Source organism: Theropithecus gelada, chromosome 8, assembly GCF_003255815.1.
Source record: "Theropithecus gelada isolate Dixy chromosome 8, Tgel_1.0, whole genome shotgun sequence".
Lineage (NCBI taxonomy): Eukaryota > Metazoa > Chordata > Mammalia > Primates > Cercopithecidae > Theropithecus > Theropithecus gelada.
In genome coordinates this window covers 97,492,350-97,513,716 of record NC_037676.1, presented here as the reverse complement: position 1 = coordinate 97,513,716, position 21,367 = coordinate 97,492,350, and the positions used below count along the sequence as shown (strand labels likewise).

Genomic DNA, 21,367 nt, shown 5'->3' with positions numbered 1-21,367 from the left:
TCCTTCCTCTCTTGGTTCTCCAATCCTTTCTTCAGGCAGAACAGCTTGAGAGCTCTGGTTTTATCTGTCTTATTTGTTTATGCTGCCAGGTGAGTTTGTTTTAAAAAGATCATCTCTCCCTCCCCCAACCCCAGATGAGTTTGTTAGAAAAATATATTCTCCTGGCTGGGCACGGTGGCCCACGCCCGTAATCCTAGCACTTTGGGAGGTCAAGGTGGGTGGATCACCTGAGTTCGGATGTTTGAGACCAGCCTGACCAACATGGAGAAACCCCATCTCTACCAAAAATACAAAATTAGCCTGGCATGGTGGTGCATGCCTGTAATCCCAGCTACCCAGAAGGTGGAGGTTGTAGTGAGCTGAGATTGCGCCACTGCACTCCAGCCTGGGCAACAAAAGTGAAACTCCGTCTCAAAAAAAAAAAAAAAAAAATATATATATATATATATATACACACACACACACACACACACAAACATATACACACACATACTTTTTTTTCTCCTTCCTTCCAGGTGAGTTTGTTTTAAAAAGACATTTTTTCTCCTTTTTTCTTTCTCTTTCCTTCTCTCTTTCTAAGACTATTAGATATATAATATTATGGCCATAACCCTTCCCTTCTCCTTCTGAACAACTCAGCCCTAAAGCCGTTAGGTGGGCCAGAGAAAGGCAGGCACCTATGCGGAGACGCAGCATGGTGTGAGGGGTCAGAGCCAGAGCTGGCTGAAGAGAACAGCAATGGTGACAGGTATAAGGTGGGGGGGGCATTGGGATGGTGCAGCCAGTGTAGAGTCAGAGCCCAAAGAGAGTCAGGTGTCTGCATGGGGGAGCAGCCTGACATGCTGGTTCAAGCCTCAGCAGACGGAATGGGGAGGGCACCCTTCTATGTGGGCAGCTTGGTGCACAGTTCTAGATCCCACACAGAGGACTGTGAGGACATCCACACAGAGGAAAGGCTCAGGGCCTGGTGTCAAGGCTCATGCAGGGTGAGGAGGGCATTCAGATGTGTGGCTGACACAGTGAGAGTAATGAGAGATCAAGCAGGGTAAAATGTGCTCACATGTAGGTAGCCCAGAGTGGTGGGTCAGAGCCAGGCAGGGTGAGGAGAGCATCCCCACGCCACAGAGGAGGTCCAGTGTTGAGTGCTGGAGCCCAAGTGAGGTGTGGAGAGCATCCATCTGTGAGGGCTGCCTAGAATGCAGTACTAGAGAGAAAGATGTCCATGGCAGTGTGGGCAAGCCAGCAGAAGGTGTTGGAGCTCAAATAGGATAAAGGGGGCATCTATGATAGAAGCAACCAGGTGTGAAGTGTCAGAGACTTAAGAGTGCAAAGAGGATGTCCATGTGGGAGAGGGGCAGCAGTAGTGATGAGAGATTGGTTACATACAGGGAGATTGATCAAATAATTTAAATATCTTAAAGCCGGTGAGACCCAGTTCCTCAATGTCAAGAAAGAAGCCCTACAGTATTGTTAGAATTGGAGGCATCTGTATGATGTCATGGATTTCAATAGATATAGAAGTTTAAATAGGAACGTGTAGGTATGTATATACTAATGTTCTCTAAATTTATCCCCTGAAAAGGCGTGGGAGTGGTACTTTTCCCAAGGCAATGAGCACACCTGGTGCTCAGATCTTGGCTTCTAAGTACCACTTAGCACTAAAAGAAACCAGGGATCCTTGAAGAAATGGCCAATTCCAGGGTTGGGGCAGGGAAAGTACAAGATGAGCCTGGAACATCTTGCTGTAGCAGAAAAGTAAAGAAGCGTTCAAATAATGAAGATTTGTCAATAGGCCACAGAAGCCAGTTGGCCACTGACCAATTAGAGACAGTCTGAGCATCAAAATAATGACAATAACAAGTAACAAAATGTGGTCCCTGGACCAGCAGCACTAACAGTACCACTTGGAAACTTGTTTGAAATGCACATTGTCAGGTCTCACTCCATACCTACAGAATCAGGAACTCTAGAGATGGGACCTGGCAGTCTTTGTTTTAACAAGCCCTCCAAAAGATTCTGATGCACACTCAAGTTTGAGAACCAGTGAATCAGGAAATTGAGTTCATATTGAAAACCAAATGACCTGAAAGTTTGAGGAGGAGCATAATATTTACATAATCTCAAAAGTACCACCTCAAAAATACTATAAAGAGAGTAACTCTACAATGAATTCTGGGATACACCACCTTAATCAAGTGATCAAAGTGAACATAAGCCATGAAACAAATTGAAATTGGGTACCATCTGATGTGATGATACAACCTCTGTGATATTTCTGCCACACAGATGCATAACCTGAATTTAATAATGAGAAGACATCAAATCCTAATCAAGGGTTATTCTACAAAATCGCTGGTGCATGATCTTTAAAAAATATCAAGGTCATGAAAATGAGGGAAAGAATGAATTGCTGTTCTTATTCTAATGATAGTAGACATATTAAAAGTGTTCAATACGGCCAGGTACTGTGTGGTTTGTGCCTGTAGTCCAAGCTACTCAGGAGACTGAGGTAGGAGGATCGCTTGATGCCAGGATTCTGAAGCTGCAGTATGCTATGATCACACCTGTGAACAGCCATTGCACTCCAGCCTGGGTGTCAGAGCAAGATTTCATCTCAGAAAAAAAAAAAAAAAAAGTACTCAATACATATTTATTGAGTGAAATGGTTTATGTAGCTCTGGAATTTTGGTTTCGAGTCATTAGAATATTTCTGTAAGAAGGCAGGATCTACATCAAAAATCTAAACTTGGCCGGGCACGGTGGCTCGTGCACTTTGGGAGGCTGAGGCGGGCAGATCACAAGGTCAGGAGATTGAGACCATCCTGGCTAACACGGTGAAACCCCGTCTCTACTAAAAATATAAAAAAAACTAGCTGGGCGTGGTGGCGGGTGCCTGTAGTCCCAGCTGCTCAGGAGGCTGAGACAGGAGAATGGCGTGAACCCGGGAGGCGGAGGTTTCAGTGAGCCGAGATCGCGCCACTGCACTCCAGGCTGGGCGACAGAGCGAGACTTCATCTCAAAAAAAAAAAAAAAAAAAAAAAAATCTAAACTTACGATTTTACCCTATTACTTTTGTAATGGTTTAAGTCAAAATAGTATGAGTCATTCTTTTGAAATGTACTCATTTTGAGAGACAGGGTCTTGTTCTGTTGCCCAGGCTGGAGTGCAGTGATATGAGCACAGCTCACAGCAGCCTCAACTTCCTGGGCTCAAGCTATCATCCCACCTCAGTCTCCATGTAGCTATGTAGCTGGGACCACAGATGCATGCCACCATGACCAGTTAATTTTTTATTTTTTGTAGTGTTGGGGTCTTGCCATGTTAGGCTGGTCTTGAACTCCTGGGCTCAAGTGATCCTTCCACCTTGGCCTCCCAAGTGCTGGGATTACAGGTGTGAGCCACTGCACCTGGCCTATTTTTTAAAAAACTGACAAAAATTTATATATATCTAATATGGTACTGTGTAATATATAATTATACATATCATTATACATTATATATATATGGTACTGTGGATTTGTTTTGAAAGATGGATACACTGCAGAATGGCCAAATTGAGGGAATTAACATCACATACTCATCAGTTTCTGTGGTGAGAATACAAAATCTACTCTGATTTCCAAGGATACACTCTTAGCTATAGAAATCATATTGTACAATAGATTTCTTGAATTTATTTCTCCTAACTGAAATTTTGTGTCCTTTGGCCAGCATCTCCCACCCCCACACCCTCAACCAGCCCCTGGTAACCATCATTCTACTCCTGGTTCTATGAGCTCAACTTTTTTAGATTCCACATATAAGCAAGATCATGAAGTATTTGTCTTTCTGTGCCTGGCATATTTCACTTAACATAACGTCCATCAGTTCCATCCATGTTGTCACAAGTAACAGGATTTAATTTTTTATGGCTGAATAATATTCCACTGTGTACACAGACCACCTTTTCTTTATCCATTCATTTGCTGATAGACACTTAGGTTGATTCCATATCTTGGCTACTGTGAATGCTGCTGCAATGAACATGGGAGTGCAGATTCTCTCTTCAATATATTCATTTAGTTTTTTTCAGATATTAATATATACTTAGCAGTGGGATTGCTAGATGCTACAGGTAGTTCTATTTTCACCTTCTGAGGAACCTCTACTGTTTTCCGTAATGGCTGTGCTACTTTACATTCCCACCAACAGTGTGCAAGGGTCTCCTTTTCTGCATCTCCTTGCCAACGCTTCTTTCAACTTTTTGATAACAGCCATTCAACAGGTGTCAGGTATTATTATCTCATTGTGGTTTTAATTTGCATTTCCCTGATGATTAGTGATCTTGGACATTTCTTCACATACCTGTCAGCCACGTGTCTGTTTCCTTCTGAGACATGTCAATTCAGGTCAAGTCATTCCTTCTAACAGTAATTAGACAGCAAAGCCAAATTATATTAAGGCACTTCCCCATAACATTAAGCCATATCTTCAGCATTTGGAAGAATGTTTGTTTTCTGAGCCTTCATGCAGTAAATCCAAAGGGGAGTTTTGTTCACTGCTCTAACCTACTGCCTAGAACAATGCCTGGCACACAGCAGGAACTCACAGCTGTTGAATTATTAGGCAAAATATGCATAATATGTTTATTATCTTAGCAAAGGGGGGAAATCCTCAAGTCACAATATACGGAGAACAGAAAGTAAGTTGTAAAATATTTTTTTATTGTAAAAACAAAGTCAATAAAGGTTGACAATGTAAATGTTATCTCAGGACATTTCCCCTTGGTTCCTGAATTTGCTAGATTCCTATGTACCAGCAAGTCTCCATTAGCATTTCTCAGGATTCATGATCCTTTTCAGATATGTTGGTTGATTATATGTATATATTGCTTACAAACAAAAATCCACCTGATATTAAAACAAACCAAAAAAAAAAACCATAAAAGCAAGCAAACGAACAGAAAACCCTAGTTTTGTTGTGCTTTTCTTTCACATTTCCTACAGGGAGATTTGTATATCTCAGATGCTTTCAAAATCTAATAGGTAAGTAAAATTAGTGCCCTAACTAAACAGTAAGATACCAAAGAATCCTCCATCACAAATTACTGAATCAAACTTCTCATGACATTTGCAGTATATTCAGATTTGAAGATTTTTTTTTATTTAGAATTTAAAACAAACTTTAGACTGCTGATTTTCCATATTTCAAAGACTGTAGCTGTTTGCAGCATATAAATGGAGAGAGTAGTGCAAAACACATCAAGTTTTATATGATAAATATATACTTTCAACCTAATGGCTGCCTCAAAAGTAAAGAGTGAGCAATTACTTCTCAAAATAAATCTAGATTGACTTTCAGTTCACAATTTAGAAATAGCAATTGCTACTCTATTTCCATAGATTGCAAACTGATTTCAGATACAGATTACACATACAATTGTTTTACAAAAATAGAAATATTGTTTGGGATTTTACAAAACTTTATAAAATATAACACTATATTTGCAAATTCAAGATAGTTTCACACTGAAATAGATAAGACTTCCACGATATGAAGTCTAGCCAGACTTAAAGTGGTCTGCCTTGAGACCATCCTTACACATTATTTCTTCCAAATCTTCAAGCCTAGGTAAACCTGTGCTCTAACACAGGCTTTGTAAAAAAGAGATTGTTTATTTTCAAGGGTTTTATAAGATTTTCAATCCAGAAATAATGTTAAAGCAGATGAATTTATATCTAAAAATATGTCTTACTAAAGGTGGAAGCTAATGCAGTATAATTCTATGTAACTGATAAATTTCAAACCAAATTCCTAAGAATGACAACCTATTATTAATTTAAAATATATATTTGACAATTATAATTTGGGACCTATATAAAACAAATATATAATCACAACTATTTTATGGAAAAATATTTATTCATATAGAGTGAAAATACCTCCAAACTTAGTTATTTGTAGCTGTCGGATGAGAAGTATTTCCTAATTACACCCATTCATAAACACTCACTTTATCACTTCAAAGAGCACCAGTGTATTTTTTCGAAAACCAGAAAGTAAGAAGGTAGGGGCTTATTTCATGTAACAGTGCTATTATGATAAGGCACCACTAGGTATATGAAAAAGCCAAACAAAGTATTTCCAAATCATGTGTTTTTGTTACTGGTGTTTTAACCATTAGACACGATGGTTAGAAAAAAGCTACTAACATATTAATGAACCACATTATAACCCCTTTCCCACCATTCTGTGCTTTTAGTTTTACCTATAACAGAAATGAAAACAACACAGTAGTACATGATCTGTTAAACAAACATCTTTTCCCAACCTTCCGAGAAAATAACCTAAAAATAAACAAGAATGAGAAATAAAAAATGTATCTGATATATTCGCAAAAGTCTATCCCTGTAGAAGAGTGCGAGGAGTGGGAGAAGGCAGGGGACCTACTTTCTATGGAATATATTGAGGCACATAGGTTACAAGTTTCTCAGGCAAATTCATGGCTAGAACAAAACAGAGAGCCCAGAATCTTACATTTCCCCCAAAGCTGATTTCTCAGATAGCCACACCTGATTAAATACTCCCAAATGTGTCCTTAGTCACTGCTGTCATCATCATCATCATCATCAGACATATCATTTAAAGGAGACTTCAATGACTGACTATAAGAGTCTGATCTAGCAGGTTGGCATGTGGCCATGTCCCCAGCAGAAAGCAGGTCATAGCAGAAGTCACAAATCCGCACAGGCTTAGAGGACTGGTTGGGAAGAAGAAATCTCTTTTCAGAGCAGGGCCCACAGACAACAAAACCACATTTGCGGCAATGGTGGCGACGATTAACAGGTGTGAACTTTGCTTTCTGACAACGCATACATACAGTTGCCTCAGAGTCAGGAACCCAGACAGCAGCATGTTCATTACTGGGTGTCTTCCCACTTTTGGAGAGTAAATCAGTAACACATTTATTTATGTGATTCATCCATTCTGATTTCTCCGTAGCAGTGGCAGCATAAACTGCAAAAGATTTAGTTGGTGTCTTGATTAGCCATCCATTCCTTAAGTCTCCCTCATCTTTGATGGAATCAATAGTGACATTTTCCAGGGGAATAATATGTTGTTTGTTATATTTTTTCTTCTGGATGACAATATTGCCATATACAAGAATATCATTAAATAAGAAAAACTGTCTTGCTTTGGGTTTTTTTCTGCACAACTTAGTCAATACTCCTTCTCCAATAAGAACTCGTCCAGGTATAGTTAAAGGTTGACCAGCTGCTCCGAAACAGTTTTCCACTATGCTTATACGTCTAGTATTTGCTTCACTGTTTGCCAAGCGATCCACCATCTTTCACTAATAGCCTTTAAAAAAAAAAAAGAAAAAGAAATTAGCACATATAAATTATAAATTCCTATAATTATATATAAATTTAAGCTAACAAATCATTGCTTCTACACAAAGGCAAAATGTTCTAAAATTCTTTCCCTCTAAGATAATCACTAAGCACACCAAAAGGGCTAACATTTCTCAATTTTTAAAATCATCAAAAACACTTATTTGTCATCTCCATGTAGCACCACACTAGTTAAGCAGGTATTTGTAAAAGTATAAACTTCCTACAGACATAATTGAAAGATGATTGAATAATTAACATAACTTATCTCTGCAAAATAATGTTCAATGAAATGTAATCTCAATGGGATTCTGAACAATAGAGAACAAAATATTACATAAACTAAGAAAAATGACTACTATTTTCCCAATAAGCTATTACCACTGAGCTACAGCCTTAATTATCTCACCTGGATTACTAGAACTGTTTCCCAATATGTCTCCTGGCCTTCAGTCTTGCCCCCAAATCATCTTTTGGCAGTGATCTCTAAAATGCTATTTTGACCCCATCACTGCTCAAAATGATCCCTTAGCCTATTAAATACAGGGTGTTCAAGGCCTTTCATTACTTGGTTCTTACTTGTCACTGCAGCCTCACCATAAGTCACTCTTCACCTCAAATGTCACATTCTAAGAACACTCTGCTACTTGTAGTCCATTTCACTGTTGTTCCTTTTACTACTTACTACTGCAGCTAACTCAAACTCATCCTTCAAGACTTAGTTTAGGTTATCGTACCTCTTCCAGGAAGCCTTCTTTAAACTCCCATGCTAGACTAAAACCCTTCCTGTGAGCTATCCATATTCCATGTATATTCTAGCTTCACTTTTACCGAAGGACTGAAATCTGTTCCTCCACAGACCACTGCAGAACCTAAAAAGCAGAGGTCATCTGATAGCTATGTTTGAAACTGATATGGTCTGACACAGCAAAGGTACTAAAAAATGTTAATAACATTTTAACAATGTACAAAACACCATATTAATCTAAACATTTAATCTATAAGTCCAATATTAACTTCACTCAAGTCCCAGAGTTGTATCCTATTTCAAACCTACTAAACTAATACTACTATACTATAACCAAGTCATATTAAAGAACAACAAGCCTTGAGAAGAAGAAAATTTAAAGTTTAAAGACTAACAGCATAGTACAAGTTCCAGTATTCAGCTCAAAAACTGACACTCTAACCCTTCTTGGCCTCCATTATAAAGGACACTAGAATTCTGGTTATTCCTGAATTCTGTCTCCCCCCAAATCTTGGGTCTTTATAAAGCCCTTTTGTCCTCCACAAAGGTAGGATGTGGCAGGCCTAAAAGTTGTTCCCAAGAATTAATAGGATAACCCATGGTTCCAAACTGGAAAGGTTTCTCTTTCTAATTAGGACTAATATGCCAGCCAATTAAAAGTCTACTATCCTATGCACAAGTATATCACAGAAAAGGAAATAAAAACAGCTAATAAACAGGAAAAGAGGCTCAATCTCTATCATAAAGAAATGATATTAAACATTAGTATATTTTTCACTTAGATTAATAGAAATTTTTAAACTTACTAAGATGCAGTACTCATAAAGGTATAGGGAAATAGGTACCCTTGTACACTACAGAGAATATGTGCATTCACCAATCTAAAGAAATTTCACTCACATGCACGAAGATATGTACAAGGATGATCAGTACAGCATTGTTTATAACAGGAAAACAATTGGAAAAGCTGCAAATATCCATCAAGAGGAATTGGTTGAAAAAGTTATGACATACCTTTAATCACATCTCTTGAGAATAAGATAGATCTAAAACTAGTGACAAGGAAAATGCTCAAGATCTTCAGGTGGCAAAAAGAGATGCATATCCTGATCTCATTGTTATTTCAAATAAATACCATATTTCATCATATCTAAGATGCTATAGATTTTAAGACATATTTATGTGCAACTCATAAAGAGAAAAATGTTGCCAATTAAACCACAGCATACCACTGATTATAAGACAGCCCAATTTCAAAGACATAAAATATACTAAAAAATGTTTCTCTTTAGACTCAATGGAATACATATTTCAAAAGCATAATCATAGACATCTGTATATGTAAGCACACACAGAACATAAAGTTAGAAAATATATACTATACTATCAACAATGGTAGTTTATCTCCAGATACTATGGATCATTTTTTCATATTTTACATTATTTTCAGGCATTCAACAAGTATTTGTCAGGCACTTAGGATCTAGGTGCAGGAAAAGTAAAAATAAACAACACAGGTGATCATACTTGAGTATGTAACATTAGATAAAAATTTTTAAAAGTAATAAATTAAACAATACAGGAAAGGTCCCTGCTCTTCAGGGTTTACATTCTAGTTGGGGAGGAGGAAAGAGAAAACAAAATCGAGAATCTAGTACTAATCAATGCTATGATTTTTTTAAAGCAATTTTTAAAAGAAACTGAGAGTCACTATTCAAACTAGATGGTCAGGAAAGGCCTTTCTACAGTGGTGTCATTTCAGCTGTACTAGATGGGCAGACATAAGAAGGGGTAAGGATAGGGGAGAATATTCTAGACAAAAGGAGTAACTGCAAAGGCCCTAAAGCAGGAAAAGATATTGGCACTTTAAAAAAAAAAACTCACAGATCTATTTATCTCCACCTGAATCAACTACTGAGTCCACCCATTTCGACATATTAATTAACTCATATACGACACAGATTTCCTATCATTGCTACTATGAAAATTAATACTATCATAAATTTGTAGAGTGCTCTTCATATTATTTTCTGATTTGAACTGTTTGAAATGTCTATAAAGTCACTAGAGAAGTTTTTATTGTCCCCCAAAGAAGCATCTAATAATATTAGCTGAACTGTGAGCTGATGAAGACATTAAGGCACAAAGATATTTAATAATGTAAAAGCAAAACTTAACCTGGAATGAACTCTACTCATAGGGAGTCCAACCAATGTGCTGAGCACTTTGCACTTATTACTGTATTTCCCTCTTGCAGCAACCTTGTGATACATGCACTATTAGCTCCATTTTATGGATGAGTAAACAGACAAAGAGGGGTTAAATAACTTGCCCAAGGCTGTCACAGCAGACCAGGCCTCAAATCTGATTTCTCTGTGATGTTACAGTATATTATGGTACACTAATTGTTCCTTCGAACTCCACTGACTCTACAAGAACTCTAAGGAAGCTATTAACTAACCTCTGGACCTTCACTGCAAACCCTAAAAATACTGAAGATAAGGGAATACTATCTTGAACAAATCACCTGAAAAGATGGATATGTCATGATTTACCCAGCTAGTCTCTTGATAATCTTTCGTTGTCCAAATCTTTCAATATATTAAGTCTAAATCTTTGTTCATAAATCTTTCTCCCTGTTTAAGAATGATGCAACTTAAGCGAGGTTTGGGGCATTATTAATTAGTATATGGCTGCAGCAAAGCAAATAGCTTTCAAAGTTTGACAATGACCAACATAAACACATTTTATATTGCAAGGTTACAAACACTCGTATAATTATTTCAACAATGATCGATGCATTATTTTATCTTCATTTATTTTAATGATTCTGGCAGCCCACTTGATTGATTGATGGGTTGTCACCTATATCGGAAAAAAAATGGGCATACACAAAACCTAAGGCCTTTGGCCTTAAGCAGCCTCTTCCATTATCCTCTTTCATTTTCTGTTTGTGTCAGACATAAAAAAAGATAGTAAGCACTGAACTAAAAAACCCAAGAATACACAAATGCTGCCCTGCACACACACACACACACACACACACACACACACACACACACACGAGAGAGAAAGAGAGAATGGTGGTAGGGAAATAAGAAGCAGCAAGGAAAGAAAGGAGTGGGGAGAGGTTATCAAAAGGGAAATCAAAGTGCCACTTTTCTCTGGGTTACAGCTAGATACCCCAAATAATGTTCTTTGGTAAACTGGATTAGGGCACTACCATTTGGCTCAGGGCCTAAGCAAGGCCTCTCCCTTCCCCTAAAGCCCAAATCTAAATTTAATTCCAGCACACTCAGGTGCCCCAAGCAGAAAGAATGCTATACTTTTGTGAGAGGACTAGAATACAAGATTACAGGGCCTAGCCAAGGACTGAGTCCTTCCCATATCCTACTCGTTGAGGGGCACCAAAAGAGGAAGCAGAAGAGAACTATAAACATGGTTCAATTTGAGTAATGTCTACTTTTCTTGGGAAAGAATATCAGTGAATATAGGAAGAACTAAAAAGAAAGCTTTCCCATCCCCTCGCAGAAGTGGCTTCATAGAACAAATTCTAAGAAGTAAATAAAATTACTGGGTCAAAAGGCAGGAATAAAGAATCTTGCTACCTTTTACAAAATTTCCATTCTGGAAGTAACACCAATTTACCAAGCAGCACAAAGACAGTATCCGTTCCGTCTTGTCCTACATATGGTATTTTTCTTTAAAAATTTCAGCAAGCATGACAGATTTTTAAAAGCATCTTGCTTTATTCATTTGACTCACTTTTATTTAGTGTTTATTCATCCAACAATTATTCACTGAGCACTCTCTAGATGCTGGGTATTACGCTTTTCTTCTTAGAGTTTAGAGGCCAGTGGAAGAGCAAGACAATAAATAAATAGGTAATTCCAAAAGATGAAGTACAATGAAGGAAATAAGCCGGTTGTCAAGATACAGGGGGAAACTCATTTAGATTGAGTAGTACAAAAAGGTCTCACTGAGGTAGTATGATAAACTGAGTCTTAAGGGATGAGGAGTCAGCCACGCAAAGGAAATACTATAAACAAAGGTCCTAAGACAGGAAGGAAAAGTACTTTTAATTGAATGTTTTATTCCGTAGCTACCTAACGAGGTCAATGATTTTCTAATGTGTTTATTAATCAATTGCATTTTTAAACTATATATTTAGAGGTTATTAATCTGAGTGTGTTACATATAAAAGCTATTAATCCTTTGTTTGTTTTCCTAATATATTAATCTATAGTTTTATGGTGTTTGACACGAAGTCAGTTGTATTTCTTAAGCAGTTAAACTTACAGATCTTTTCTTGGTGACTTTTCTTCCATCACTCCTAAGCTTCCCTTTCCAGATATCAGATGCACCTATTTATTATCTATGCTTTATGACACAAACTCTACATTTAATCATTTTATCCACCTAAAATGTATTCTGGCATAGGTAAAAATACTTTTTTGCTTTTCAAATATTTGCATTCTAAAAGAGCTAACTAATTGTTCCAGAAACACCAAGAACTGTGTGACCTCAGATATCCTTACTTGTAAATGGAAGTAACAGCAGATACATCAAGGAAAAGATTAATGAGATAACGCATATAAAATGTTCAGCAAGTAGTCAACGAGTGGTAGCTTGCATTAATGCTATTAGTAACCTAACCTACTGATTGATGTCACTCTCATATTAAATTTTTACCTATTCTAAAATCTGCTTCTGGACTATCTGCTTTAATCCATTAACCTGTTTCATAATTCTTATGTCAGTACCATATATCTGGTAGCTCTATTCTAGACCATTACTCAACTTTCTTAAAAACATTTTAACTAATCTTGTTTATCTGTCCAGATAAAATCTACTTAGAATAGTGGTTCTCAACCTTAGCTTCACATTGGAATCACAAGGCAGATTTAACCTTTGGCATATCAGGAAAAAAAATGTTCAATTCAATTGACTATCTGGGTCCAAAATACCTTTTATTTTTAACATTTTAAGTAATTTTATGACTAATTTACAAAAATAATAAAGGAGTAGTTTTTTAAAAACACTAAGAGAAAGCTTCATAAAAACTTAAACATAACAGAATTTTTAATTTCATCTTTCTCTGATTTTAAAGGTATATATATCCGAAATAGGAAACATCCTTTGAAAGAAACTTTGAATGCACGAACGTGTATTATTTCCATTTTTTGTCCTTAGAAATATTGTTAATTCTTGAGTTTGAAAAAAACTCATCTAGGAAATCATCATTTGAAGACTCACAGTCTAAGATTTCACTTATACAATTAAATTCACTATCATTATTAAGTGTTGTTTCTTTGCATTTATCTTCTGACTTGTCTAATAGTTTTGAAATGTCTTCTTTTGCCTTTTTTTTGCTATTAAAGACAGAAAATAAAAAATGAAAAAATATGAATTCTCAAATATGTTAAATGAAAGTTTAGAACAAAAATGCTAAAAAGGATGATCTCAAAACTGTTTTCGTATCTTTTTGAGAAATGATACAGTAGTGATGCTATATTTCACCATTGCGTCATCCTTCTTGGCAATTCTATCACTCTTCCATTTTCTTCTTTTTGGCATAATTGGAGGAAATTAATGAATAATGATTAAATAATTCACAGGATAATGAAATAGCAAAATGCTTCAAGATATAGGAAAAGTAAAATCACTAAGATCCCATAATATATCTTAGATTTATGAATACCCAAAGAAACCATATGGTAACTGCACGCTAGAATGAGTTTTATTTTACTTTTTAAAATAAGTAAATTTTGTTTTTGTTCTTTGGAAGACTTTAAGAAATGAGTTATAGAATATGAATCAATATAATAATTAGAACTACTCAGAAAAGAAACTGAAAACCTAAAATTAAGAACAATGAATTCTGCTGATAAATATCAAGGGTTAAGAAACATCAATACCTAGATTCTTCCCCAGATAGTCTAATTTTATTGGTCCGGGGTATGCAGGGTAAGACCTGTGCACCAGAATATTTTTAAAGCTCCTCAGATAATTGTAACGTGAAGCTAAGCTTTAGAACCATTTTTTAATTACGATAAATAAAAGAATAAAATCCCACTGAAATGTTGATGAAACTTATGTTATATCCATACATTAATTTAGAATTAACATCTTTACAGTTTGGAGCATTTAAGGGTGATAGTATCTCTTCCCAAGGCTTCAAATCTTTTATGGCATAGTAATTTTGTATGCTTCTTCTGTAAGATAGTTACACTTCTTAAATAGGCTCCCAGATTTTGTATACTTTTTGTTGCCACTTTGAATCTAAGCTCTTTTTCACAGCCTGTTTTCTAATTAGTTAAAACTGTTAATAGGAAAACTATTGATACTTGTTTCTTTTCACATTCAGGTACTTCATAGAATTCTATTAATTTCAACAGTTTTCCACTTGACTTTTTTTTTTTTTTTCTTTTTTTTTTACATTGTCTTCTTTTCCAGCAGTGCCTGGCAGTGTTAATTCACAGTTAAAATGTAAAAATTAGAGCAGAAGCATATCTTTTATAAAGCCAGCTTTTATATACCAATTTTTAAAAATAATCAAAGGTTTCAAGTTATCTTCTTCACACTGCAGACAAGAACTGCATTTACATTGTCTAAACTCCATCCTAGTCTTTTGGTAACAACCTGCTTTTAAAGTAGCATGTTCTTCAGTGGGGTGTTTACCACCTGTTAAAAATGTAATTAGAAGAGCAAAAACTCTTTTTTTTTAAAAAAAAAAAAAAGACAAAGAATCCTACCTACAATTGAGAAGAAAGACCAACTGTCATAGACTACTATGTTCTAGTTCTCCCTACTGGAAAATCAATACTTCTTATCTCATCCTTACAGGTCCGTTTAAAATGAAAACAAATCTAATTTTATTTCTTACATATACCCATGATATTTGTTATCAGTGAGCTTCAGTATTCAACCGTGCATTATAGTGGAAAACCAATGAACTATGAACTAAAGGACCTGGATTCTAATCTTGGTTCAGACACTAAATAAGTGATTTCATACGAATTACTTACTTTTTTTTTTTTTAAGGAAGAAAACATAATTTTTAAAGCTCTTTCAGTCCTTAAAATAGTGAGTCTTTGATAGTAAATGGGCCATATTTTCTAGTTTACTGTAGACTTACTTGTCTATAAGTTAATTTTTAATCAAATTTATGACTCTTTTAATCTCAATCAAGATTTTAAAATCCGTGTTACTGCTGGACTGAAACTTTACAGAAAATGTAAAAGGAAAGGAAGAAGCTAACAAGCAACTGGAGAACAGAGGTAAAAACAAACAGCAATAAACTATCAGAGGTACATCCTCCTGAGCAAATGTATAATATCAAAGCAAACTTTCTTAATACATCTAAGTCAAATGAACAAATATTCTGAGTACCTACCATCTGCAAGGGACAAGACAGTTCTTACTTTCAAAAGTTCTACAGTTTAGTAACCAGAATAATAATCAGGGAATTCTTGGTAAGAGTCTCAATAAATCAATAAGATGATAAAGCAAAAAAAGAAATACTTGAAAATTTAGCAAATTGCATTTGGAATTTTAGTAAACTCTACTTATTCCATCAAAAAGAGAGGTCAAGATTTTTTCTGTCCCTTTCCACCAGGATTTCTGCCACCGTGGCCAGCCAACTACACAATATGTGTTGTAGAAATTACTAGTGATAAAAGGAAGAGGTTCATTTCTTTGGTAAGACAAAACTTTCATATGTTAATTTTAAATTTATTAAAACTGGATTAAGAAAAATGGAAACTTCAAAATTCTGAATCACATTTAGACAGAGGTCATTTTTTTTTTTCTTTAAATCCCTCATAGGTACCAAATATGCCTATTACAGAAAAGTAGACTTACTCTACAATCTCAGCCAAGAAAGAAAAAAAGGAAGTAACATTTACTGGGCACCTACACATGTGCATAATAGCACATCCACATTATACTCTTTCATTTAATAATCTCGATTTTGTTGTGATCATTACTTTAATTTTACAAAAAAACTGAGTCATGAACTAACTAGCTAAGCAATTATCAAATGGCCTCACAGTTTCGTTTTTTGTTTTTTTTCCTGGGTTTTTTGTTTTTTGCTTTTTCTTGAGACAGAGTTTCACTTCTATCACCCAGGCTGGATGGAGTGCAATGGCAAAATCTCGGCTCACTGCAACCTCTGCCTCCCGAGTTCAAGCAATTCTCCTGCCTCAGCCTCCCAAGTAGCTGGGATTACAGGCAGCCACCACCATACCCTAATGATTTTTGTATTTTTAGTAGAGTCGAGGTTTCACCAAGTTGGCCAGGCTGGTCTCGAACTCCTGACCTCAGGTGATCCATCCACCTCGCCTCCCACAGTGCTGGGATTACAGGCTGATTGGTGCGTAGTTTGAGTTTAATGCTCACCCTGATCATAAAATGGAGTAGACAGCTAAGCTGGATGTAGCTAGAATAAAAGGCCTAGGCTGAAATTAATTAGGGGGTTGGGAATAGGAAGGGGGGTTCACAGGAGAAGGGCAATAGAAAAGGCTAAGGTTGGGGCAGTAATACAGAGGATAATGGTAGATGTTGAGGGTTTTCAGGGTTCTTTAGTGAAGAGTTTTACTGCGTTGGCGAAGGGTTGTAATAGCCCACAGGGGCCTACAATGTTAGATCCTTTGCGTAGTTGCATGTAGCCTAGTATTTTTCGTTCAATAAGTGTGAGGAATGCTATGGCGGCTAGTACGGGTGCAATAAGAAGTAGAAGGTTTGTTACAGGCATGGTGTTAAGAAGAGGAGTTGAACCTCTGATTATAAAGTTTTAAGTTTTATGCAATTACCAGGCTCTGCCATCTTAACAAACCCTGTTCTTGGATTGGGTGTGTGATATTCTATTAGATTAAGATTATATCATCTATGGAGAGAGGGGCTTTGTGAAGTGGGCCCTATTTCTCTTATCCTTTCGTACAGGGAGAAATATAGAATAGACAGAAACCGACCTGAATTGCTCCGGTCTGAACTCAGATCACATGGGACTTTAATCGTTGAACAAACGAACCTTTGATACCTGCTGCACCATTAGGACGTCCTGATCCAACATCGAGGTCGTAAACCCTATTGTCGATATGGACTCTAGAATAGGATTGCGCTATTATCCCTAGGGTAACTTGTTTCGTTGGTCAAGTTATTGGGTCAGTTGTGCATATTGATTCGCTTTGGCTGGTGTGGCCTTAGCACAGGTTGTTCGGAGGCTGGGTTATGCTCCGAGGTCACCCCAACCAAAATTTTTAATGCAGGTGCAGTAATTTAAAATCCGTAGATTTGTATAGTTTTGATTGCATTAGTAAATTAAAGCTCCATAGGGTCTTCTCGTCTTATTGTTTTATGTCCGCTTCTTCATGGGCAGGTCAATTTCACTGGTTAAAAGTAAGAGACCTTTTAAAAGTTGAACCCTTGTGGTGCCATTCATACAAGTCCCTATTTAAGGAACAAGTGATTATGCTACCTTTGCATGGTCATGGTACCGCAGCCGTTAAACAAGTGTCACTGGGCAGGCAGTGCCTCTAATACTGGTAATGCTAGAGGTGATGTTTTTGGTAAACAGGCGGGGTGTTAAGTTTGCCAAGTTCCTTTTACTTTTTTTAAACTTTCCTTAAGAGCATGCAGGTGTTGGGTTAACAGTATGAGTAGTATTGGGTTTGTTTTTTGTTTGTTAATATTAGGCTGTGCCACCGTGCCCAGCCTTTTTTTTTTTTTTAAATGCATATTCTTTCCATTATACCTTCACCTTCAGAAATAAATACGGCAGAAGCATTTTTTGCATATGCACCTATATTATGTATTTGGAATAGCCACTGACAAAATAAGAGGAAAAGAAATTACATATCTACAGTAATAACCATAAGATACACTCAAAATGATTCTTCAAATACTAAAAAGAAGTAAAAGGCAAAGCTATGACTAATTTAGGGTACTAGTAAAGGCAGTTTCATATAGGTAAGATTTGATAGCGAAATAGTATGTAAGAACAAGTAAGTCATAGTTGAAGATTTTAGAAAATGAGTTTGGAAAATCAGAACAGTCACACTGGAGGTTTAAAAACATCTTTAGAGAGGTAGGAGAGAGGAAACGAATACGGATTTCAAGTTCTAAACAAGCCCTTTAAATTTTTACTATTTAAATCTTTTGGCTTACCTGGGCCACGCTGGAAGAACTGTCTTGGGCCACACATAAAATACACTAACACTAATGATAGCTAATGAGCTAAAGAAAATAAGAAAAGAAAAAAATGAAAAAGAAAAAAAAATCACACACACAAAAAATCTCAAAATGTTTTAAGAAAGTTTACGAATTTATATTGGGCACATTCCAAGCTGTGCCCCGTGGGCTGCAGATTGGACAAGTTTGATTTAAATCATCCTACACAAGGCAAGATGTAATATTCTTTAACCATTGCTATAATCAAGTAAGTCTATTCAGAAACCAGATTCCTTGGGCAACAGAATCAAATCTAAAATCCTTAACCTGGTATTCAAGGCCCTTCACAGTCAAGTCCTAACTTGTTGCAATCTATCCTTCCAGTTTTACCTCTTTCTATTCATTTTCTTTGTTATAGTCAAATCAGACTACTAGCTATTACCAGAATATGCTCAGGGCTTCCTTCCCTACCTCTAAGCTCGGCATGTCCTCCCTCCTTTGTTCTTCTCTATTTACTGAAATCTCACCAATTCTTCAAGACACTCAGTTCAATCGCCTCACAGCCAAATATTGTGGCTGGGTATATCCTGTGGCCAGGTATATCCTCATACCATTTTATTTGTACCACTTTATAGCACTTATAGTCTATTTGTTTCATAAAAATATGTGTACTTGCTCATTCCCAACAGATGTGGAGGTTCCTTAAAAAAAGATTATTTCCTCCAACTTTGTACTTGCAACAGCACCTAAAAAATGCTGTATAAATGGCATCAATGTGCACTGAACTGAATATGATCAGCAGTTAGAAGTGGCAGCAGCTCTCAATCTTGAGTTTGATGAAAATCAAAGACTTCATTTTTAACGTCTACATTAATTTTCACAGAAAACAGGAACCACACCCTACCCATCAACTGCTTCACTAGACCCACAGGTTTTAAATTTACAAGCAAATGTTGTGGCCCATTTCAGTACAGTATATAAATAAAAATTCTAACTATTGAGCAAGGCATATCCTGTTTTTTAAAAAATTTCAATCTCATGATAATATATATAAATGATTTCTTCTTTCTCCAAAAAGCACAGCTGTTTAGTTAGTAAATAAAAAATGATGATTACGTGCATATTTTCATCATCACAAAACTCAGATTCAAAAACTCACATCATTTCTAAAAGTATTTGTACAGGGGCAGCTGTACAGTGCTGACAGCTGTAAAGAAAGCATTGGATAATATCTAAAAAATAGCTTGGGCACAATTGCACAAGCCTGTAATCCAGCACTTTGGGAGGCCGTGGCAGGTAGATCACTTGAGCCCAGGAGTTCAAGACCAGCCTGGCCAACATGGTGAAACTCCATTTCTACCAAAATTACATAAATCAGCCAGGTATGGTAGTGTGCACTTGTGGTCCCAGCTACTCAGGAGGCTGAGGTGGGAGGATAGCTTGAGCCTGGGAGGCCAAGGCTACAGTGAATCATGACTACACCACTGCACTGCAGCCTGGACCACAGAGCGAGAACCTGTCTCAACAAAAAAAATAATTAATTAAATAATATCTGAAAAATAAACCTGGTAAAGCTCAACTAAAACACTACTGAGGAATTAGTTATCCTGTCACATCCCTAGCCAATTTTCTTTAGTATCATTCAGAACAGTTACAACCTGTTCACTGCATTCAAGGTTTATATGTTTGGTGGAAAAAAGAACAAAGAAGACACTAGGAAATAAAATATATGCCACAAGGTTTAATACAAAACACAAGGAGGTAAGTATTATAATAAAAATATTAGCAAAGTAGTAAAGAAGCAAAAAAAGCAAAGAGTGAGGGCATGGCGCAGAGAATACAGCATTTGAACACTGAAAACAGGTTGTGAAGAATGAGCGGAATTAAAGAAGGCAAAAAAAAATGGTTAAATAAAGGCACAAAGCTTTGCAAGTAAAAACCCACATAAAAAGTCACACTGGGCGGGGCGCAGTGGCTCAAGCCTGTAACCCCAGCACTTTAGGAGGCTGAGGCAGGTAGATCACTTGAGGTCAGGAGTTCGAGACCAGCCTGGCCAACAGTGAAACCCCATTTCTACCAAATAAAAAATAAAAAAATTAGTCCGGTGTGGTGGCATGCACCTGTAGTCCCAGCTACTTGAGAGGCTGAGGCAAGAGAATTGCTTGAAACCAGAAGGCAGAGGTTACAGTGAGCCAAGATCATACCACTGCACTCCAGCCTGAGCCACAGAGCAAGACTCCCTCTCAAAAAAAAAAAAAAAAAAAGAAGTCACACTGTACAGCTGCAGCAGAAGCTGTAGGGGAGTTATTTAGTGGGAGAAGAGGGGAAAATAAGACAAAATCTTGTTAATATCTGAGACTTCCTTCTGAAACTTTTGGAAGGAGTGACCTGATCTGATCCGGATTTTTCTAAGATAACTGTAGAAACGATGAAAAATAAATTGAGAAGGAAGAGACTGAAAACAGGATCCGGTTGAAAAGTAACTGCAAAAATAGAGGGGAAAGTTGATGAAGAGTCTAAAGCTTACAATAGGAAAAGAAAGGATGGGTCAGATTCAGAACTGCAGACTGGATATAGAAGAGTAAAGCTAAAATTAATCTCCAGGGTTTTAGTCTAAGTGATTAATTCAGAAAAGCAAATGAAACCATTAACTTTTAATGAATTCCAAGTAGCCAAACATTTATTATCACTTGCTCTGTGCAAAGCAGTATTAAAGGACAGAAGATAATCAAAACTGAAAATCTTTGTGGAAAAGAAAGACAGCTATATTCTCATGTTCATATAGACAAGTATATATACTTCAGTTGTATTTCTATAGGAAAGATGATCATGGGAGTATCTGACAAGGAAAAAACCGAAACAAGGAAGGGGTTTGGTATCCCTATAGTGTGCTATAAACTGAGGTATACAATTAACTTAAATCTGTGCAAAGTCTAACACAGCAGAGGAAAAACAAGCCAAAAACTTTTCTTTTTTTTTTTTTTTTTTTTTTTTTTTTTTTTTGGGGATTTTTTTTTTTGCCCCGCCGTGGGGGTTTTGCCCGGGCTCTGCCCACCGGATGACCCCCCCCCCCGGT

The 21,367-nt window shown here is 36.6% G+C and overlaps 1 protein-coding gene across 1 annotated transcript in view; it reads right to left on the bottom strand.

Moving 5' to 3' along the window:
* Positions 1–4,682: 4,682 nt before the first annotated feature.
* The window catches only part of PLEKHF2 (pleckstrin homology and FYVE domain containing 2), a 28,740-nt gene continuing 12,055 nt past the window's right edge, over positions 4,683–21,367 (bottom strand). The window contains exon 2 of the mRNA XM_025395233.1: positions 4,683–7,341. Coding sequence (XP_025251018.1) covers positions 6,578–7,327 — 750 coding nt within the window. The 5' untranslated portion in view covers positions 7,328–7,341 and the 3' untranslated portion in view covers positions 4,683–6,577. The remainder of the gene's footprint in view (positions 7,342–21,367) is intronic.